Source organism: Microcaecilia unicolor, chromosome 5, assembly GCF_901765095.1.
Source record: "Microcaecilia unicolor chromosome 5, aMicUni1.1, whole genome shotgun sequence".
Classification (NCBI taxonomy): Eukaryota; Metazoa; Chordata; class Amphibia; order Gymnophiona; family Siphonopidae; genus Microcaecilia; species Microcaecilia unicolor.
This window is the reverse complement of record NC_044035.1, coordinates 96407131-96429968: the sequence shown is the minus strand read 5'-3', so window position 1 is coordinate 96429968 and position 22838 is coordinate 96407131. Positions and strand designations below refer to the sequence as shown.

Genomic DNA, 22838 nt, shown 5'->3' with positions numbered 1-22838 from the left:
GAGAGGGAAGGATGAAGCTCAGTTTCCCTGGCTTCGCCATCAGTATATAATTCCCCCCAGCTGTGAGAAGGGGAGAGATTTCCTGGAGGCTCTCAGTCACCAGGAGAGAGGGGAGACGAATGGAGAGAGACCCTCTGTGCTGTGAAAAGGCAGGTGATTTGTAGTATTGGTTTGATGTGCAAAGGACTGAACATGAAGATTTGTTCTGAACTGTTGTGCTATATTGGAAGTGTGCTGAACTCTTACTAAACCCTTCTGAAGGAGGGGGAAGGGAAAGCTAATGCCCTAATAGAAGACATGAGCGTTTGCTGAGGGGTTTTGGGACCTGGACTGTACCTTTTTTTCTTTTGAAGATTATCTTATGAGGACTGTACCTTTTTCTTTTGAAGACTATATTAACAGGGCTGTACCTTTTGTTATGAAGAATTAATTATGATTTTTGGTATGAAATTGCCTTGACAATAAAATACTTTGGCCCTGAGTCCCAGTATCAGCAGCATTTTGTCCTGGAACCCTGGGAGCCCCGCAGGCTTGCTGGCTCCACCCAAGAGGAGGAAGCAGACCCCCCCCTTTACAATATTTATTGTGGATATCCTGAAAACCTGATTGGCTGGGGTGCCTCCAAGACCAGATTTGGGAACCACTGCTGTATAGAACACTAGCTTAGCACAAGTCTCACGCTTAACTGTGGGTGTGGCACTTATGCCTGCTGAAACCTGGTGTAAATGCTGGCACACTGCTAATGCAGGCTCTAATCTCTCTCTCTCTCTCTCTCTCTCTCTGATTTCTTTTTTTATTTTATTCTATTTTTGTGTAAACCACTGAGTTTTGATCACGTTTATTATTGTGTAAACCGCTCAGATGCCTATGTGTAGGCCTTGCAGTGATACATCAAAAGTCTGAAATAAATGAAAAGATAAAAATAATGACCCTATAACATTGTGCCTAATTTCTAGGAATGAAAAATGTTTCTCCCATGGGCATGCCCCTTTTTGATTTGCACACTATAAAATTCAGGTTCCCCCTCTGAAGGGACACCACCTTGTAGTGGTGGAGGGGCTTCTGTGTTTCAGTGACTCAGAGGGCTATGCTGAAGTGTTACCCATATCAGACAGGCCTCTGAGGAGAAACCAGACAAAGAGTGTCCCAAACTAGGGAGAGTGGAAAGATGGTGACCTGAAGCTCGTACGCTCAATGGCACAGCTGTCCTCTGAAGTTTTGTCTTTGTTTACTTGAAATTTCCTCTCTGCATTTGCAGTTACCTTAACTGAGAGGAAGGGGACAATGGGGGTCAGCCGCCGATGACCAGCATTTTGTCCCCTGTGCAGCAAGTGTGGGACCGCTGCGCGACAAGCTGCCCATAGATGATTGGGTTGATGAGTCCTTTGATTAGTGCCGGCGAAGGAGCGTTGATGTTCTTGAACCTGGAAACAACTTCATCGCTCCCGAGTCATTTAACCACCATGTCCAAAGGAGTGGAGGAGTGAGTTAGGAGTGTAAGCTGAAACGGAAGTCGTTTACAGCTGAACCCGTGTCGACGGTGCCACTCCTAAACCCGTAAGAGCTATCAGCTTGGAGTTTTTGGCTCCCGTGGAGGCTACATTGAATATCATCTGGAAGGCGCTCCAGGACCTAACGGTGGTAGTAAATAATTTTGCTTCAGATATAATCTTATTAGTGAGCCACATGGATAATCGAATCGAATCCTTTGAGAATGAAAAATTGATACAGCAAATGAAGTTCTACAGGAGTAGGAAACGGTTAAGATTTTGAAAATGATAATAGACCAGAAAATTTGAACAAAATGAATATTATTGCAGATGATTAATATTGAGATTGTTGTTTTCCCAGAGTTCCGGGTATGACTCCTAAAGGTTTTTCCTCTGAAATGATTCCTCTTAGTATATTAATTCAAAAAGAGTGAAGCCTGTGAAACTGGGATTACTTTAATCAGTGGGAATTGGATTAGAGACTCAAGTGTTTGTATTGTTAAATAATTTCTGGTTTTAAAAGAGAAAAAAATGAAATCAGTTGTATTATTTCCACTAATATTGGACAATAAGTATGTTTCCAACAAAATAAATTGACTATACACCGTTTTGGATTTGAAGAAGCCAACCAGACGATCAATGTGGAATAATGATTCAGATAAATAATAACTGGGGATAATCAGGTTAATACCACATTTTCTTTGTTTACTGTTGTTTAATTGATCTCCTTGTCTTGTTTCACTTTCCCTATTTATTTTGTGGTCTAAGAAAGAGAAAGATTTTATATAATCCATTTATCTAGTTGAGATTGTTTTCCTCTAATATTGTATTAATGTACAGTCATCTCTGTATTACTGTTTGCAAGTGACCCTTGTAAAATTAAAAATTATAAATAAATGATTAAATGAAAAAAAATTCAGGTTTACAATTTTATAGAATGGGGCGCAGGGCATATCTGCACATAAACCCAAATGAGTGCCAATTAACACGTTTAATGCCTCATTAATTAGTTTGCACGTGGATCTGGGATCTGTGCCCAAATTTAGGTGACCTATGTAGAATCCGGGGGAACGTGTTGATCTAATTATTGACTTTGTAATTGCTTCTTGCCACCACATTTTGCAATTAGAGGTGGGAATTGATGACTGCATTGTAAACATGGAACAGCTATGCCCATACTCGGGCCCTGATGATCAATTCCTCACACACTTCTAAAACATTGGCCTAAAAAGCGTGGGGAATTAACTCCCCAGTGATCAACATTAATAACATTCAAATTTAAGCGCATTATTAGCGTTGATCATCCTGGGAAAGTACAGGAGGACTGTGCCTGAGCATGCATTCAGGCGCAATCCTCCCGCACTTGTTTGACAGTTCCAGGCTATGAAAAGCCTGGACCTGTCAAACACAGGGCTTGAGGTCCGTGGAATCCCCGAACCCTCCCCCCCACCCACCCAAATTAAGGTCCTTGTGGCCTAGTGCCTCCCCCCTCAAAGCACCCCCCTAGGACAATGCCACTGGGGGCTGGAGGTCCAGTGGATCTCCAGCCCCCCCCCCCCCCCACACACACACACAACAATATACCTCGTAGCCCAAGCGGGCTGCTGACGCAACCCCCCCCCCCCACCTTCCCTCCCTGGTGGTCTAGTGGCAACCCCCCCCCCCCCCCCCGTACCTCAGTGTTGGAGGAGGGAGTAGCACTCCCTCCTCTTTCCAGTGCCGCCTACAAAATGGTGGCGCCATGCGCTATTGCATTGCTCAGGCACTGTTTGCCCAATGATCTAGAGGGCGCAGGTAAATGCGGGCATTACTAGCCTCTGGTGCCCGCATTTTCTTTGATCATTGGGCCATCAGTGCTGTCAGCTGCCACAGGACTGCAGAAAGCTCCATTGTGTTTTCCTTGGGAATACACCTATCCAAGTTTAGACTGTCGCCTTTAACAACTGAGTAGAGTTCTGCAATCCCAAAATTATCCCCTGAAATAAATAAAGAGATTAAATCAGTAACCCTCCCAGGAGATTTCCTTTGTGGCTTTGCAGAATTCTATTTAAGCCTGTTGAAAAGGACCCAGCTGAGCCCCAGCTTAGTTTGTTATATGCAGCGTCAATAATTTGTGCATTAGTAGTGGAGCATGAGTTGTGACTTAATCCTATCAAGTCTTCATCTCAGAGTAGAGGAGTAACCTAGTGATTAGAGCAGCAGCCTGTGAACCAGAAAGACCAGGGGGACGGTGATCAAAAGTCTGGTACTATTCTGAATAGCGCCATAAAAATACCGCCGGAACGTTACAGAGGAACAATGCTGTAATGCTGAAAGCTAATGAGAGACAAATATAAGTGCGCTCATAGCTTTGAGCTTTAGGGCGTTCAGCAGGAGGCTTGTGCTTGGCGCATGCGTAGTGCCTGCACCTGGTACAACCTGAATGTGAAGCATACATTGGTGTCTGTTTTCTGCTGCCTAAGTATAAGCATTTTTCAATTTTTTTTCTGGATGCTTATATTTAGATGCAAGTAACAGATGCCAATGTGTGCTTTGTTTTATTTTTAAAGCATGGCCGCTTTAAACTTAGACACAGGACAAGAATGCCAATGTGTGCTTTATGTTTGGGTCTGCTGTTTCTCACAACCTGCACTGAAGGACTTGCACGGGCTTCCTTCTGCTTCCAAAAGCAATCAAAACCGGTAGATTTTGCAGAAAGAATCACGAGAGAAGCATGGAAAATCCTCTCTTCCAACACCCTAACGCCTGCTCGGACCTGGCGTTATTTTTTACAGCGGTAAGGCATCTTTGTTTCAAGCACTCTTTTCTGATCATTGGGGAGGAATATAAAATGATCTCATTTAAATGAGCTTGACTACTTTTGCATGCTGTCTGCGCTAAGGCCTGGCGCGCTTGTTGTTTGCTGCACTAGACCCCCTCTGATCATTCTGCGCTGGTAAATGTAGGTGCTAGTGTGGCACTTAATGGCCTCTAGCGCCCGTGTTTACTTTTGATCATCGGCACCCAGGCTTTTAGTGGCCTTGGGTAAGTCAATTATCCCTCCATTGCTTCAGGTGCATACTTAGGGGCCCTTTTCTTAAACCTCGTTAGGTTCTAATGCACATTTAATGTGGGAGGTGCTAAAACATTCTGTACTGGTTTTGCTATCTGCACATTTTGAGTGCATGGTATGTGTTTATTTTTTGAGGGGGGGGGGGGGGAGCTTGTGGGCGTGGAAGCATTAACCAGCTAGCCTTCTGACATAGCTATGCACTAACTAGTTAAAATGGACTTAACACAGTAAGGACTCCTGCGTTAATTTATTCAAATGGCCATGTGCTAATGGTAACACACAGTCAGAAATGGCACAAGTAGAAAAGAGGTTATTTTATGGGCTTAGCGTGTGGGAAAGACCCATGTAAAGGGGAAGGGAAATGGGACTTGATATACTGCCTTTCTTAGGTTTTTGCAACTACATTCAAAGCGGTTTACATATAGTCAGGTACTTATTTTGTACCAGGGGCAATGGAGGGTTAAGTGACTTACCCAGAGTCTCAGGGACCTGCAGTGGGAATTGCACTCAGTTCCCCAGGATCAAGGTCCACTGCACTAACCACTAGGCTACTCCGCAAAGCCCATTTACTTGTGCAGTTTAAGAAAAGGGTCTCTTAGATTGTAAACGTAGGAACAGGGAAATACCTAGCATACCTCACCTTGAACTACCACTGGAAAGGCAATATACAAGAATAAAAAAAAATCTTAATGCAGGAAATTTGTATGGTATTGTAAACTTTTATGAGATATGAGTGTTACGCTTTCTAAGAGCTGTTGCTGTATTACACAACTATGTTGCCACTGCAATAAAGTGTTCTAGGCTTTGCACACAGGTAAACTTGGCATTTGTGTGTAGAAATGTGTCTTGTGCTTAAGCTAACTGTGCATAAAGCCTCGGGTGTACATTATTTATTTATTTGTTTATTTATTTATTTGTTGCATTTGTATCCCACATTTTCCCACCTCTTTGCAGGCTCAATGTGGCTTACAATGCATCATGAATAGTGGAAATAAGAAGAGAATAGACATTTGGTATTACAGAAGGATTTTGGGTTACATGATAATGATAAAGCATAATAGTGATAGCACACAGCACATTTAAATCCATGCTAATGAAGCTATTAGCCGCGCTGGGAGAGATTCTGTATATGGCACCTAAAAAATCAGTGCCGATTAAGCGTATTCTATAATGTACAGAATACGCTTAGTTGATATTTCCGTGCCTAAATCAATGTGCATTCATTTACACCATTGAAAACGTAGCATAAATCCCAGTGCGTGCATTTAGTCATACTGGGCCATATTCTTTAACTGGGCGTGTAAATTTCAGAATGCTCAAGAAACACCTATAACCATGCCCATTTTTGCCTGTGCGCGTTAGAAGTTCATTGAACGTCTTACAAAACATACTTAGCAAGTTGTGCGCCTAGATGCTAATCAGTGCCAATTAGTGATTGTTAAGTGCTATTATCGGTGCTCATTAGCTTGTTAAGCTTGTTAAGTTACTTGCATTGATATAGAATCCACGCTGATTTCGATGCGGATCTCTAAGCGTGCTATATAGAATCCAGGGGTCTGTGCAGAAGTGCAATGCCAGAATTTTAATTCAAGGTCTGGAGAGGAGTAAGTTTAATTTTATTTCTTCTAAAGTGGTGTTAGTGAGGATTTCATGCCTGTTTTCTTCCCTTTGCTGCAAGCATAAGGAGCTGCAATTTTTTTTTCTGACTTCAGTGGAAAAGAGCACGGATATAAAAGAACTGAAGAGAGGAGAAGAAGTGTGCTGCACTGTTGACAAATGGGTATTGGCACTTGTCAGAAATGCAGGCGCACACACCCATGCATGTGCATCAGTAGTGATACTGCAAAACCTGTATGCACAGAGTAGCATTCCAACACATGTGCCAAAATAGCTTTTCTTTTTTTTTATGCATAAGATGCAGTTGCTACTTGCACAGATTAGAGGCCAACCGAATCTTGGGTTCGGTTTCGCCACTGAAACTGGTCCAAAATCTGAGTTCGGCTTTCGGCGGAAAATACAAGTGCATTTTCAGCTGAAACCGAAACTTCTCCTACCCCCCCCACCAGGCTGAATCCTCTGGCCTGTGGCTCCCACCGCTGCCACTGTACAACACCCCCCTGCAGATACTTGGACCAGATAGGCAGGCTGGGCCAGCCACCCACCCTGTGCCCCTCCCCCCTCGTAGGAGAGTAAGTGCTGCCGCACCAGCCCCTCCCCCTGCTCTCCCCAGGCCTACCTTTTACCTCCCTGGTGGCCTAGTAGGAGCTACTCCAATCACTCCTGCCACCGCTGGTTCCTCCATCAAAATGGCTGCCGAAACTCTGCATGCAGATCAGGGTTCTCCGTGCAGTTGGGGAAGATACACCACTGTGCACAGTCAGGGCTATGATATGTAGATCTCTAGTAAACTGGCAGACACAGTGACTATGTTGTGGGCTACTGAGTGTTTTAAGTCAGCTGATCAAATATTGGCGAGAATAAGGCCTGAATGAGTCCCTTCATAAAGGTGAACATCTTTCCCCACAAAATGACGAACAGCTCATCCATAATGGCAATTGTTATGCATCCCTTTGAATATACACTTTATTGATATCAACTGAATATAAAATAAAACATAACTTCAGACCATCCACTTTTTCTTTGTCCTACAGGCTGTTAAATAAGTGACACCTTTAAGGTTGTAGCAAAAACTGAAACCATAGCACAACAATTTTTTTTTTTTGTAAACAGAAATGTTTGGCCAACCAGTCTCTCTTCCATTGCTTCCTGCTCTGTAGAATTCTGTTTTTATAATACTGTTTGTGTTCTGGGATTAAAAATATGCCTGAAAAGTCTTTGAAAAATGTAAAGGTTTTCATGTCCTCTACCAATCCCATCAAGTACACAACTTCCACATCTCATTCCTTGCTGTTACTGGCTTTCAGGCAGAGAAGTCTTGTCTGGAACCATCACAAACCTGAATTTCCAGCAAGTTGCTGTCATTGACCATCAACAGGACAACCATGCCATGGTTCAGTGCCACCACTGACCAGCATTAACAGGAAGTACCAGGCAACTCAGGCCATCACTGAATGTGACCTGGTTTTTAGTGCATCATATGTAACACATATATCACAATAGACTTTATTACCCAAATCTATAGAGAAAAAAGTTGATTAAATAAAGCCCAGTGTCTGAGGATATTGCATATTCGAGCCAGGAAATACAAATAGGTATTTCTTCTAAAATCAATGTAGTTAGTAAGGAAATAAGAGATTATTTTCCTCGGGGGAAAAAAAAAGCTTTTTCAACATACAGTGGTGGAAATAAGTATTTGATCCCTTGCTGATTTTGTAAGTTTGCCCACTGACAAAGACATGAGCAGCCCATAATTGAAGGGTAGGTTATTGGTAACAGTGAGAGATAGCACATCACAAATTAAATCCGGAAAATCACATTGTGGAAAGTATATGAATTTATTTGCATTCTGCAGAGGGAAATAAGTATTTAATCCCTCTGGCAAACAAGACCTAATACTTGGTGGCAAAACCCTTGTTGGCAAGCACAGCGGTCAGACGTCTTCTGTAGTTGATGATGAGGTTTGCACACATGTCAGGAGGAATTTTGGTCCACTCCTCTTTGCAGATCATCTCTAAATCATTAAGAGTTCTGGGCTGTCGCTTGGCAACTCGCAGCTTCAGCTCCCTCCATAAGTTTTCAATGGGATTAAGGTCTGGTGACTGGCTAGGCCACTCCATGACCCTAATGTGCTTCTTCCTGAGCCACTCCTTTGTTGCCTTGGCTGTATGTTTGGGTCATTGTCGTGCTGGAAGACCCAGCCACGACCCATTTTTAAGGCCCTGGCGGAGGGAAGGAGGTTGTCACTCAGAATTGTACGGTACATGGCCCCATCCATTCTCCCATTGATGCGGTGAAGTAGTCCTGTGCCCTTAGCAGAGAAACACCCCCAAAACATAACATTTCCACCTCCATGCTTGACAGGGGGGACGGTGTTCTTTGGGTCATAGGCAGCATTTCTCTTCCTCCAAACACGGCGAGTTGAGTTCATGCCAAAGAGCTCATTTTTTGTCTCATCTGACCACAGCACCTTCTCCCAATCACTCTCGGCATCATCCAGGTGTTCACTGGCAAACTTCAGACGGGCCGTCACATGTGCCTTCCGGAGCAGGGGGACCTTGCGGGCACTGCAGGATTGCAATCCGTTATGTCGTAATGTGTTACCAATGGTTTTCGTGGTGACAGTGGTCCCAGCTGCCTTGAGATCATTGACAAGTTCCCCCCTTGTAGTTGTAGGCTGATTTCTAACCTTCCTCATGATCAAGGATACCCCACGAGGTGAGATTTTGCGTGGAGCCCCAGATCTTTGTCGATTGACAGTCATTTTGTACTTCTTCCATTTTCTTACTATGGCACCAACAGTTGTCTCCTTCTCGCCCAGCGTCTTACTGATGGTTTTGTAGCCCATTCCAGCCTTGTGCAGGTGTATGATCTTGTCCCTGACATCCTTAGACAGCTCCTTGCTCTTGGCCATTTTGTAGAGGTTAGAGTCTGACTGATTCACTGAGTCTGTGGACAGGTGTCTTTCATACAGGTGACCATTGCCGACAGCTGTCTGTCATGCAGGTAACGAGTTGATTTGGAGCTCTACCTGGTCCTGTAGGGCCAGATCTCTTACTGGTTGGTGGGGGATCAAATACTTATTTCCCTCTGCAGAATGCAAATAAATTCATATACTTTCCACAATGTGATTTTCCGGATTTATTTGTGATGTGCTATCTCTCACTGTTACCAATAACCTACCCTTCAATTATGGGCTGCTCATGTCTTTGTCAGTGGGCAAACTTACAAAATCAGCAAGGGATCAAATACTTATTTCCACCACTGTATCTCAGTACATTAGCTTAAAAAGCAGCCATTTATATGTATTTTCTTCAACAGCACAGTAAGGACTTGAGTCATAACACCTCCAATTAATGAATAAGGAGCCAAAGATCAGATTTTTCCATGTTGTGTACTGTAGCCCGCCAGCTCACAAATTCACTCGGACAGGCCTGCCCAAAATTTGCTATAACTTCTTTTCTCACTGAAATGACTGAACAGACTTTTTGTGATTATAAAAGAAATTGGGTCATTCAAGTGTTAAATGCTGCCACATAGAGGAATGTAAGCTTGATTCCTAGCCTAGGCCAGACACCTCTCCTTCCCAGGCTAAATAAAGCTGGAGAAACTGCAGAGGCAACATTCAGTCCATGGGGGGGGGGGGGGGGGGGGGGGGGGGGGGGACCTAGGTAATTGCTCAACAGTGATACCTAGTGTTCATGCTTCAGAGGAGCATGGTTTCATGACCCTTAGCTGAGGTCTGTTGCTGCAATGGCAGGTTTAAAAGGAAAGAATAGTGGACTGGCCTTATGGTTAGAGCAGTGAGCCAAAACAGAGAGAAATCGGATTTCAATTTTTGCCTCCCCCAAGTGATGCTGCTTGTGACCTTAACCCCATCATTTTTTCAAGTACCAACTTAGATGACAAAACCTCTGAAGCAGGGACCTACCTGTGATACCCGATCTATAGTTTATCTTGAGCACAGATCTGAAAATGTGAATGAGCGAGTCAAAGAATCAAGGTAGGGTATAAAATACAGGTGAAATACCCCAGGTAGTGGTGACTTGAAGACTCATGGAACTGGTTTCCAGGGAGGAAGGAAATACTAGACCAAAAGCCCCCAAAGGAGAGAAGCATCACGAGAGTTTCTAGGTATGCAACTACAGGAGTCTACTGCTCATTTCATCGGTACTGCACAGTTCTTCTCATTTTTGTTTTTATTTTATTTTTGTCAACTTCACAAATCCATATTCAAAGCTGAAACTGGACCTCCCTCTTACACAATTGTAAACATGATTACTTTAAAAAGTGCGGTATATATCTGAGTGCAGTATATATCTGGTTAACTTGAATAATCAAAATAATTGTTTAATAATATATGAGCTAATGCAACTTTAATAACCCACCTTGTCTGTCAGCTGCTGCTTTAGTTTCCTGTGAGTATCCACTGTTAAGTGTTTTCAATTTTACTTCCTCTGCTGTTAGCAATATTAATTCAATGCATGCATGTATAATCTGTAAAGTGGCAATTAAAATATTAACCAGATAACCAGGAAAACAAATATGATTTTACTGATTTGACTGCAGTTTTTTCCGAGGGCATTGTTCAAGTAGTCTTCTAGTCTAGGTACGCATTCTCGGGGACATGCTTCTTTCAGTTCTTGGAAAAAAAGATAAGCCCAAAGGAGGCCTAAAGAGAATTGCAGATTCTGCAATGGCCAAACTTTACTGTATGTGAAGCAACATTTGGGCCTCATTTACTAATGCGTGTGAATGAGTTAACGTGTTAATTCAAATTAAATGAATTGCTAGTAAATTGACCTTGTTACTACTACTTATCATTTCTATAGTGATACTAGATGTATGCAGCGCTGTACAGTGGACATAAATAGACAGTCCCTGCTCAAAAGAGCTTACAATCTAACTAGGACAGACAAACAGGACAAATAAGGGATAAGGGAGTTACAAAGGTGGGAATGATAAAAATGGTTGCTGAACAAGTGAGTAAGGGTTGTTGATTGGCTTGTATTGTTCAACATGGAGCAGAGGAGTGGCCTAATGATTAGAGCAGCGCTAGGAACCTGAAGGCCCAGATTCAAATCCCACAGGGGCTCCTTGTAGCCTTGGGCTAATCACTTAGGGTCTCTCTTATCAAGCTACGCTAGCGGCTCCCAATTCAATAATGCCAACAAAGCCCGTTCACTTTGAATGGGCTCCGCCGGCATTGCCAAGCAGGAACTGCTAGCACGACTTGATAAGAGGCCTTTAACCCTCTATGCCTCAGGAGAAGGCAGTGGCAAGCCACTGATATATCATGCCAAGAAAACCACAAGGGAGCATCCCTCATTGTGTGGTCATTAGGAGTCAACTCTGATCTGAGGGCACATCTGAATCTGGATTGTTTAACATGTTAAATCACATTAATGCATATTGGCAAACATTAATAAATGAGTCCCTTTATTCAAGCAATAGCTGCACAATAATCCTGAGCAAATAAGAGTATGTGAGGTGCCACAAAGATTAATACATCTAAACAGAGAAACAACAATATAGATGAAACCACTGGATGTTAGTACACTACAAGGGTGAAGAACCTCCGACCTAGACTATAGTCCTATTTGGTTTGCTGGTTGCCTCCTATACCCCATCCCCCCAAAAAATCTGATTGTAGCGGAACCCCAGCTCTCACCAACTGCTATCCCCCTTCCCCCTTGAAAACAACTGAAATGGAGCTCTGCTTTGCTCCAATCGTTTTGCTCCACTCATTCTCTCCCCCACCCAAATAGCTGATGCTGGCATGGGGGCAGGGGTGGGGTTGCCAAGTGGGCCTGTGAGCTGTGTCACACTGCCTGCTGTAGCTGCTTCTTGTTTGAACTCTCTGGATTGATATCAGGGTGAGGAGGTTGAATACAGAGAGATAAGTGGTTCTGGATGTGGGCATGGAGGGAACACGAGCAACATAGCAGTAGAAAAGGAAAGAAAGTATAGAGAAAAGGGAAATAAAGAAATAAGTAAAAATGAACAGTTTGAAAACCTGTACAATTTTATAGTGTGACACAATGACATGCTTCCCTTTCCTCATTGACAGACTCAAGCATTTGGGGATGCAACAGGGAGTGATATGGCAAAGTCTGTCTTAGTAAGGTTGCACAGTCTGTATCACACAACCAAAGAAAATGACAGCAGATAAAGACCAGGAGAATAATCATACATCCTCTCCAGTCTTCCCTTCTACACTAACTCCTAAGCTCTACAGTCCCTTCTTCTTCCTCAGAGATTTTTTTGTGCTTGACCTATGCTTTCTTGTTGAGGTGAAGGAAAGTGCAAGGGGTCTATGTGCTGTTTTTCACTGTGGAGGGGGGATCTATAACTGGGTAGCAGGTAGAAGCCTGTTCTACAAAGGAACATAGGTACCCACGCTCCCTTTTGGCGTACTAGCATAATTGGGAATATATGCAAGAATGCAATTAGGTGTAAACTCTTACATCAGTCATAGGACTGGCATAATTATGTACAACTAAGTGCTGATGATATGTAGATAACTTTTGAGTCCCGCCTATTCTCTGTCCCAGAATGCACCTGTGTGTGCACGCACTTGTAAAATTACAGGTGTATTTGAATTATGTCCTATCACTGGTACCCCACATGTGGAATATGTGAGATAAAATATGATGCGTGCCACCCATGGTCCACCCAAACTCTGCACCTATAAATGCTTACTGACCAAGTACACACCATCACGTCCAAGTGCATACTTTTATACTGATTGATATTTTATAAGAGGCCATTTACATATGTATGTGGTCACACACATGCAAAAATGACTTTAGAAAATGGCTCCTTCATGTGCATATGCAGTTATGCATTTTTAAAGCCCTTTTCTGCATGTACACTTCTCACCGTTACCCCTTCTGTACCCAACTGTACACCACTACAATAGCCCTTATGCCTGCAGGTGTTACCTCTATGTAACTACAGTAGGTATTAGTGTTTTTTGGAGGGCTCACACTTTCCACCATAAGTGTACTAGTTAGAGTGGGATATGGGCCTGGGTTCTCTTCTCTACAGTCCACTGCACTGTCCTCTAGGCTATTCCTGGGACCTGCCTGCTGCTGTAATAAGAATGGTTATCATATCTGAAGCTGACATAGAGCCTGGTATGTACTACTACTACTACTACTATTTAGCATTTCTATAGCGCTACAAGGCATACGCAGCGCTGCACAAACATAGAAGAAGACAGTCCCTGCTCAAGAGCTTACAATCTAATAGTCAAAAAATAAAGTAAGCAAATCAAATCAATTATTGTGTACAGGAAGGAGGAGGGTAGGTGGAGGCAAGTGGTTACAAGTGGTTACAAGTCAAAAGCAATGTTAAAGAGGGGGCTTTCAGTCTAGATTTAAAGGTGGCCAAGGAAGGGGCAAGACGTAGGGGCTCAGGAAGTTTATTCCAGGCATAGGGTGCAGCGAGACAGAAGGCGCGAAGTCTGGAGTTGGCAGTAGTGGAGAAGGGAACAGTTAAGAAGGATTTATCCATGGAGCGGAGTGCACGGGAAGGGGTGTAGGGAAGGACGAGTGTGGAGAGATACTGGGGAGCAGCAGAATGAGTACATTTATAGGTTAGTAGAAGAAGTTGAACAGGATGCGAAAACGGATAGGAGCCAGTGAAGCGACTTGAGGAGAGGGTAGTATGAGTAAAGCGACCCTGGCGGAAGACGAGATGGCAGCAGAGTTTTGAACCGATGGAGAGGGGAGAGGTGACTAAGTGGGAGGCTAGCAAGAAGCAGATTGCAGTAGTCTAAACGAGAGGTGACAAGGTACTATCACTGTCACATCTTATGGGGCTGGGAGGGGATCAGTGACCACTGGGGGAGTAAAGAGTTTATGCCTTATTCTCTCCAGTGGTCATTTAGGACACCTTTTGGTCACTTAGGGCCAAAATTAAGACATTTTGGGAAGACTTGTTTCAATCATAACTAATCTAGCTTATTTTCGAAAGGGAAGGACGCCCATCTTCCGACACAAATCGGGAGATGGGCGTCCTTCTCCCGAGGTCGCCCAAATCGGAATTATCAAAAAGCCGATTTTTTGTATCCTCAACTGCTTTCCATCGTGGGGATGACCAAAGTTCATGGGGGGCGTGTCGGCAGTGTACTGAAGGTGGGACAGGGGCGTGGTTAAGAGATGGACGTCCTCAGCCAATAATGGAAAAAAGAAGGGCGTCCCTCACGAGCATTTGGGCGACTTTACTTGGTCCATTTTTTTCAGGACCAAGCCTCGAAAAGGTGCCCGAACTGACCAGATGACCACCGGAGGGAATCAGGGATGACCTCCCCCACCCTAAAAAAAATAAAAAAAAAACATTTTTCCAGCCTCTATGCCAGCCTCCAGTGTCATACCCAGCTCCATCACAGCAGTATGCAGGTCCCTGGAGAAGTTTTAAGGGGGTGCAGTGTACTTCAGGCAGGTGGGACCCAGGCCCATCCCCTACCACCTGTTACACTTGTGGTGGTAAATGTGAGCCCTCCAAAACCCCCCCGAAACCCACTGTACCCACATGTAGGTGCCCCCTTCATCCCTAAGGGCTATGGTAGTGGTGTACAGTTGTGGGGAGTGGGTTTTTAGGGGGGTTGGGGGGCTCAGCACCCAGGTAAGGGAGTTATGCACCTCAGAGCAATTTGTGAAGTCCACTGCAGTGCCCCCTAGGGTGCCCGGTTGGTGTCCTGGCATGTGAGGAGGACCAGTGCACTACGAATGCTGGCTCCTCCCATGATCAAAGGGCTTGGATTTGGTCGTTTTTGAGATGGGCGTCCTCGGTTTCCATTATGGCCGAAAACCGGGGACGGCCATCTCTAAGGTTGACCATCTCACAATTTAGGTCGACCATCTCTAAGATCGACCTAAATGTTGAGATTTGGGCATCCCCGACCGTATTATCGAAGTGAAAGATGCACTTCCATCTTGTTTCGATAATATGGGTTTCCCCACCCCTTCGCCGGAACGTACTTAGAGATGGACGCCCTTAGAGATGGTCGTCCCCGTTCGATTATGCCCCTCTCTATGTTTTCATTTTGTACCATTATTGCAGATAAATGTCTATCTTTTGATGCAGTCCATGTCCAGCCCATGTCCATCCCAAAACACTACCCCAAAATACCCCCTTGAAATTTGGACGAACTGTGGAGCAAAACATCTAAAATCGTGGACTTTGAGATGGGCGTCCTCGGTTTCCATTATGGCCGAAAACCAGGGACGGCCATCTCTAAGGTTGACCATCTCAACATTTAGGTCGACCATCTCTAAGATCGACCTAAATGTTGAGATTTGGGCATCCCCGACCGTATTATCGAAGTGAAAGATGCACTTCCATCTTGTTTCGATAATATGGGTTTCCCCACCCCTTCACCGGAACGTACTTAGAGATGGACGCCCTTAGAGATGGTCGTCCCCGTTCGATTATGCCCCTCTCTATGTTTTCATTTTGTACCATTATTGCAGATAAATGTCTATCTTTTGATGCAGTCCATGTCCAGCCCATGTCCATCCCAAAACACTACCCCAAAATACCCCTTGAAATTTGGACAAACTGTGGAGCAAAACATCTAAAATCGTGGACTTTGTTTTAAATTTGCATTTCCTTGTAAATGTTATGTAGCATATCAGAATATTCGGTATAGTTTCTATGAACCTGTTCAGTTGAGATTTTTTTTTTTAAAGAAAAGCTGTAACCCTTACTTGACCCCTAGCTTTTTGGGGTTGTTGACTAGCCTATTTGAGTGACGAGAGGGGTAGTTCTTACTGTATTTTCTTTGTATGATTTTCTTTTATATTGATCTTCCTATGAATTTACTTGTCCTTAGATCTCCTCACTAGTTGGACTGTGTTTTATTTCTTCTGATTTGTTTAATGACTATAGGCTTCTTGAACAAAGACACGATACTGATTCCCCCCCCCCCCCCCCCTTCCGTGGTAAATGCAACAAAGCCCATAGGAATCGAATGGACTTCGTTGCATTTTGCCGCACAGGAATCTTTTATAAAAGGAGCCCTATATTTGTTCGAATTAATCTGAATTTTGTGTCAAAATAAATTCAAATCTTTGTTATTTTGAAATGCAAACTTAAAAAAGAGAAAAACATCCTTCTGCCACCTTATGATGTTTCTTGGACATTTTTTTATTTTGAAAATGAGCCCCTAAATGTATTTTGCAGGTTAAAATCTAGATCTAAACAATGTGAAGCTTTAGTCAAACTAATGTTTTTTTGGCATGTTTTTAATTCTGTAATTCAAGACTGATTCACTTGTAGCCTGTTTTGACCATAGTTTGGATTTGGTGTTTACAGAGTTTAAGTTGTATTTTGTACACTGTGAAATGTGGTTGAAACTTGCCTTCCCAGCTCTACTGTTTAGTGTAATCTTAAAATACATGGCATTAAGCAAGTCTATGCTAGAATGCCTAAGGTGAGACCCACACATTTCCAGTCTCTTCCAACTCCCAGAGTAAAGTGTGTTTAATAAGAAGTCAATGTAAGCAAGCAGTCCTACATTTGGCCAGTTTTATCTTCTTCAAGCAAGTTCTTGTTTTGAGAAAACCTGGGTTAAATGCAGTAAACATACTTGAAGTCAGATGAACTCTGTCTGCTATGATAAGCATAGGGTATAAAAAGAAATTGTTTGCCCATATCATTGTGCATTTTGGTTGAGTACCAATGTACGTTGCTTGATCCTTGGGGGTTTGAAATAGAAATTTAAGGATCAAACTTGTTGACACATTTACGGTTGTGGGGTAAAAATATACAGTTATTGCAATTGTCTTATTTCAGTTTTCTATAAATGGACACTGACATGGATTACGAAAGACCCAATGTTGAGACCATAAAGTGTGTGGTGGTGGGTGATAATGCTGTGGGGAAGACTCGTCTCATCTGTGCAAGGGCATGTAACACAACGCTGACCCAGTACCAGCTTCTATCAACTCATGTACCAACTGTATGGGCAATTGATCAGTACCGTGTCTGCCAAGAGGTAAGGCTTGCAATTCCTACCTAAATTTAATTTTTATTCTGTTGTGAAAGGTAATAGGACCATTGCAGTTCTTAGTGAAATGTGTAGAATGATTGAAAGATAACATGAAATTTTGTCGGGAATCAAAATAGAACAAAGTTGAAGGCCAACCCAGTGGCTGTGTTAGACATTGCTATGCAGATGGCTAGTGTTTATTCCAGGGTCATGTCTTCCACTTCTCCAGGCTGATTAGGGGCTGATTATGTTCCTGAAGTTGAAGCAGTCCCAGTCGTCAAGCAAAGGTGAAACCTAATAGATAAATGTATGGCCCATATGGGTCTAGAGGGAATATTGGTACATGGGCACTGGCCAAGGCTTGTTGCTTGCAAATCAAAAATTGAAAAAAAGATTCACAATAATCAAATTAGATAAACTGTTTCAAAATAAATCTGAACATTTATTGAAAGTCTGAACAGTTATTAAAAAGCCAGAACCTAGACCTCAGATATCACAAAGAGTTGTAATCCACCTTATAATTCACAGGCTGGGCTCACAGTCTTTTTGCAAAAAAAATCAATCATTGGTCAAACCTCCATCCTGCCCGTGGTCAAAACAGGTTTGCCAAAAATAAACTTGTGTTGATAATTTTAATCTGAAGTCTTTTTCCTTCCTGCTAGTTTCTGGCTTTTTCAATAATTGTTCAGACTTTTCAATAAATGTTCAGATTTATTTTGAAGGTGTTTATCCAATTTGATAATTGTGAATTTTTTTTCCACTTTTGAGTTGCAAGTTGCTATTGCTTTTTGGAAAATGTTTTGGCCATTTCTAGGGATCAAGGGACTGTTGCTGCAATAACTGAGCTAAATGAGGTGGGAGTGGATTTAAAGTAGTACAGATAATCCTGAGTAGTTATAAATAAAAGAAGGCGCCGATCAAGAAACCCAAAGGAGTAGGAGAAATTGTAACTGATGACCATCTTCCTCCCTTCAAAAAAATCCTCAAAAACCTATAAAAGGTATTTATATCAAGCAAAAATGGAAAAGATAATTACAAATTAAATCTCAGCCTAGCCTCAAAAAGAAGGGCAAGCAAACTAAGATAGCTCTGGAAGTGTTAACCAGTATTTGAATCACCTGTCATGCCCCTCAGAACTTCCACGGGCTTTTTCGGGGGGGGGGGGGGGGAGGAGGATTGGAAAGGAAATCAGAGGGATGGGGAAGCCTTTTAAAAATTATGCAGCTGCTGGCTGATATTCAGTGCCGGCACCCACATAGCTAAGTGCCAGAATTTAAGATAGCTTTTCAGCTGTCCTAAATTTATCCACTTAGCTATGCAGGTGCTGGCACTGTATATTACTACCACCTGCATAACTGCTGGCTGTTCCCCAGCACTGCCTCCTGTACTACCCCTGACCTGCCCACTTTTTCATGACCGGTCAGAGCTAATATTCAGCGGCATTGCTCAGTTAAATGCAACTGAATATTGGTTGCTGGGCATCCCTGAGTGATTGTAAGCGGGTAGGAGCCTCTTCTGTCTGCTTGAATTGGTTTGAATATCAGACGGATGGATCATAACTCTGGTCCTTGTGATCTGAAACCTGGTGTAATTTTCACAGTAATGAAATATAAAGATAAACTTGCTTCCTAACTGAAAATATAGAACCATATCTCATTCATATTCAGTTGTAGATATTCTGAAAACGGTTCTAGGTCAGTTCCTACCTGGACAGTAAACACCAGACAGTTCCCACCCACAAATTCCCATCTGGACAATTCCCACTGAACCAATTCCTACCACACCAGGGAGGACAATTCCCACCCATAACCCAAAAAACACACTAGGACAAATAATCTCCCTCCCTTTTCTCTTCCACATCGTTAAGGGGCCAGTACACCCTCACACCCCTCCTCCCCATAACATTATCTTTTACACATCCCTTTCCCCTTCCAGACATGAAGTTCATGTGGAAGGACAGTGCTCCCCACACCCCCCAAACTAGGTTTGAACCTAATTCATGTTTAATCTGGGATCTAAGTGTCATAAATAAATAAATAAATAACTACAAAGTGCAGTTCATGTGAGGGGGCAATGCCCCCCCACACTCCCCAAACTAGGTTTCAACCTAATTCATGTTTAATCTGGGATCTAAATGTCATAAATAAGTAAATAAATAAATAGATAACTACAAGTGCAGTTCATGTGAGGGGGGCATGCCCCCCCACACCCCTCAAACTTGGTTTCAACCTAATCCAGCCCCTCAAAATGACACAGTGATTACAATTTATAGCAAATTACTACTCTACCTATGAAGTTATTCCGTTATTATACGTCCTCTGTGTACATCCATATGCTGCTCTAACCTCATTTCAGATGCCGTAAAAAAAAAAAAAGCACTGCCAGGACTTATGGGACACGATAAAAGAAAGAAGCTATAGGTGGGGGAGGGTGTGAAATGTCCGGGGGGAGGGAGGTAAAAGTCCTTGGTGGGAAAAACCACACCTGTGCTTTGAGAAAAATTGGACTTCACAATATTCATTTCATTTTGCATTTTGAATTTGCTGAGGCATGAAGTACTTTCTTCTGTTGATCGTTTTTTGTCTTGATGAATTTGAGTATCTTGAAACAAAAGCACACGTGGCATTTACAAGTTAGCAATAGAATGTAAAGTTTTGTTCAATATTTTGTAAGCAATATTAAGGAAGGGATATCAGGAAACGTTTGCCTCTGTGCCAATGCTATGAATAACTGATGATCTTAAGGTGGCAATCAGTTGGACTAGTTGATTGTGACAAGATCCAGAAGGATACGTTGATGGATAAGAAAGGAATAGTTAAAAGGAAAAGGGAGATGATAGTGCCTCTGTATAAATCTTCCTTGAGACCTCATTTGGAGTATTGTGTGCAGTCATGAAGATCACATCTTGAAACAATATAAGATGGAGTCAGTCCAGACTGAGGACAACTGTAAAATGGTCAGTAATCTTCACCATAAAGAATATTTGTAGTATGGTAAAAAGCAGGGCAGGGTGATATGATGGAGATATTTAAATATCCCTAAGATAAAGATATAACAGGAGGCAAGGCATCTTGCAATGGAAAGGAAGTCTGGAAACAAGGGACCATAGGCTAAAGGCGAAAGTAGTAGAACCTCAGTAGTAATCTAAAGAAATATTTCTTACTTAACCCTCCATTGCCCCAGGTACAAATAAGTACCTGTATACAATATGTAAGACCGCATTGAGCCTGCCATGAGTGGGAAAGCGCGGGATACAAATTAACAAAAAATAAAAAAAAATAAATAAAAATAAAAAGGATAGTGTCACGATGGTAGCGACAAAGACAGTATCTGAATCTAAGAAAGAAAGAAGAAAGAAACAAGACACAGACAATCTCTAAAGATAGATAAATAGTGTTAGGTTGCTATTGTTAATCTACTTTAAAGATAATAAATAAAAGGAAAGGAAATAAGTGATACTTTTTTTTTCTTAGACTAACTTTCAAAGGCCAGAACCATCCTGTACTCAGGACAGCAGCGCTGTAGCAAGGGCTATGCAATCGGTGTGACTGACCTTCAGGGTGCAGATATGCTCCCAGCCCACTGTCTCCTCTCATTAGCATGGTGAAGTGAGCAAAAGGAGGATGCCACACAGGGTGCAACTATAGCAGGATATTAGAATATATAGTGGTAGGAAGCAATAATCCACCATTATTATCAGATGGGGAAAAAAAGGAAGGAAAAAAGCCTCAAAAAGAGCTCCAGGTCACACAAAACCTTCGGAGGTGAAACAGAGCACAAAAAACCTTCTTCCTAAGCAAACCATCTGTATAGTACAATATTAGAGGCCACAATCCATTTTCAAAATAACAATTGGCACTTATCTTTCAAAATGCTGAATAAGTTGCAATCCAGCACTGAGCTATCTTTGTCGTCCGTGCTGTAATAAACAAGGTGTCAAACCGACAACCAACGTGGCCAGCATTTTGCTATTCTGCTTCAGGGTTATACCATCTGGGAGTGTAACTAAAAAAAAACAAAGGCTCAGACTCCATAACCAAAATCCAGCTTCTGCTTCAGCTTACTCTTACGTACTTCCTAACTGCACATTCTTGATGAAAAGTTTCAGCTCCGAAGGTTTTGTGTGACCTGGAGATCTTTTGAGGCTTTTCCTTCCTTTTTTTTTCCATCGGATCATAGTGGTGGAATTATTGCTTCCTATCATTTTATAGAGGGAGTCGATTTTATTTTGTTTATAGTATTGGTTGTTTACACGTTCCTTCACACCTTAATTGTTATAGTAGAATATGTAAGTGGAACGGAAAAAGCATTCCAATGACAGGAAAGGTAGAGATGTGGGGAGGAGGAAGAAGAAAAGGGAGAGATGAAGTGGGGTGATTAGAGGTGACAAGGCAGCATAATTGTATGGTTATAATGTGATAGAAAACCAAGACCTTTAAGTTCTTTTTTGTTGATGTCAAAAGTTATTTTACTCTCTGAACTTTAAGAGGTCTTATTTCAGGATTGTTTTACAATTTCTTCATTGCATTCTGACCGTGGCTCGTGGTCCTCAAAAGAGCAAGGAGGAATTGTAGAGTTGAGCTGTGGGTGCAGATGGGCAGATTGATAGGCCATATGGTCGTCATCTGTCATGATTCTCTGTTTCCTCTATTGCAGTTCCATGTTCAAAAAGACTTGACACATGACAAGAAAATATTTTAACAGATTATAGACTAATTGGTGGCTGCAAATTTTATTTATTTTTATTAGGATTTATTTACAGCCTTGTTGAAGGAATTCACATCAAGGCAGTGTACAGTAAGAATAATCAAGGCATGAGCAATAGACATTACAGCAGTAAAATATTCAAATAATGCAAAGTATGGCTAGAGTATACTACTTAAAGCTAAGTACCAAAACTCTAGAGGGAGTAAGTTTGTTGATGACAGTAAAAAGCCAGCATGAGGGAACTTTAAGTCAATGTCTGCTTAATGAACTGTTTAGATTGCCGTGTCCTCCGATTGGGGTGGTTTTCTGTAGTTAGCCTTTTTGCAAGTTTAGGGCTGGGATTGGTCTGTTATGGTTTAGTTTGGGTGAGTGCCCCTTTATTGGTTAATATTTGAAGGTAAGAGAGTTTTTCACCTCATTTGCTTTTTCTCACTAATTGTGAGTTTTTTGCTTCTGGGATTTTTTTCTCTTTGTCCTTCTCAAGAAACCAGTGATATTAACTTACTCCTGATATAACAAGGATAGTATAAATACTTTTGTACTCTTTCCTGTTTGGAGATTTGAGGTTTCAATTGTTTGTAATATAATATAAGTTGGGTTTTTCCACAATTAAAGGGACACTCACAAACTAATTATATATAACAAACTCCTTTTAGAGAGTTAGAGTATTTCAATAGAGTTTGTTTTTCTCCTATTTAGTATTATAGTATACTACTTACAATGTCAACACATTACAAAATAGAACATTTCAATTGACAATGTAGGGTATAATGTCAACACAATATGAAATAGAACATTTTAATTGACAGTGTAGGGTATAGGCAAAGATGGAACATATAGATAGGTAAGGGAGTAAGAGGAGTTAGAGAATAAGGTGACTAATTTAAAGAAAGTTGTGCATGAGGTCAGAGAGATGGTTAACATAGAGATAGGTAAGAGAATAGAGGTGACTAAAGAAGGTGCACATTGGAGG

At 42.1% G+C, this 22838-nt stretch overlaps 1 protein-coding gene across 1 annotated transcript in view; it reads left to right on the top strand.

Annotated features, from left to right (window-relative positions):
* The first annotated feature begins 16827 nt into the window (after positions 1 to 16827).
* Positions 16828 to 22838, top strand: part of RHOBTB1 (Rho related BTB domain containing 1) — a 59729-nt gene continuing 53718 nt past the window's right edge. The window contains 2 exon segments of the mRNA XM_030203111.1: positions 16828 to 16850; positions 16963 to 17164. Coding sequence (XP_030058971.1) covers positions 16973 to 17164 — 192 coding nt within the window. The 5' untranslated portion in view covers positions 16828 to 16850; positions 16963 to 16972.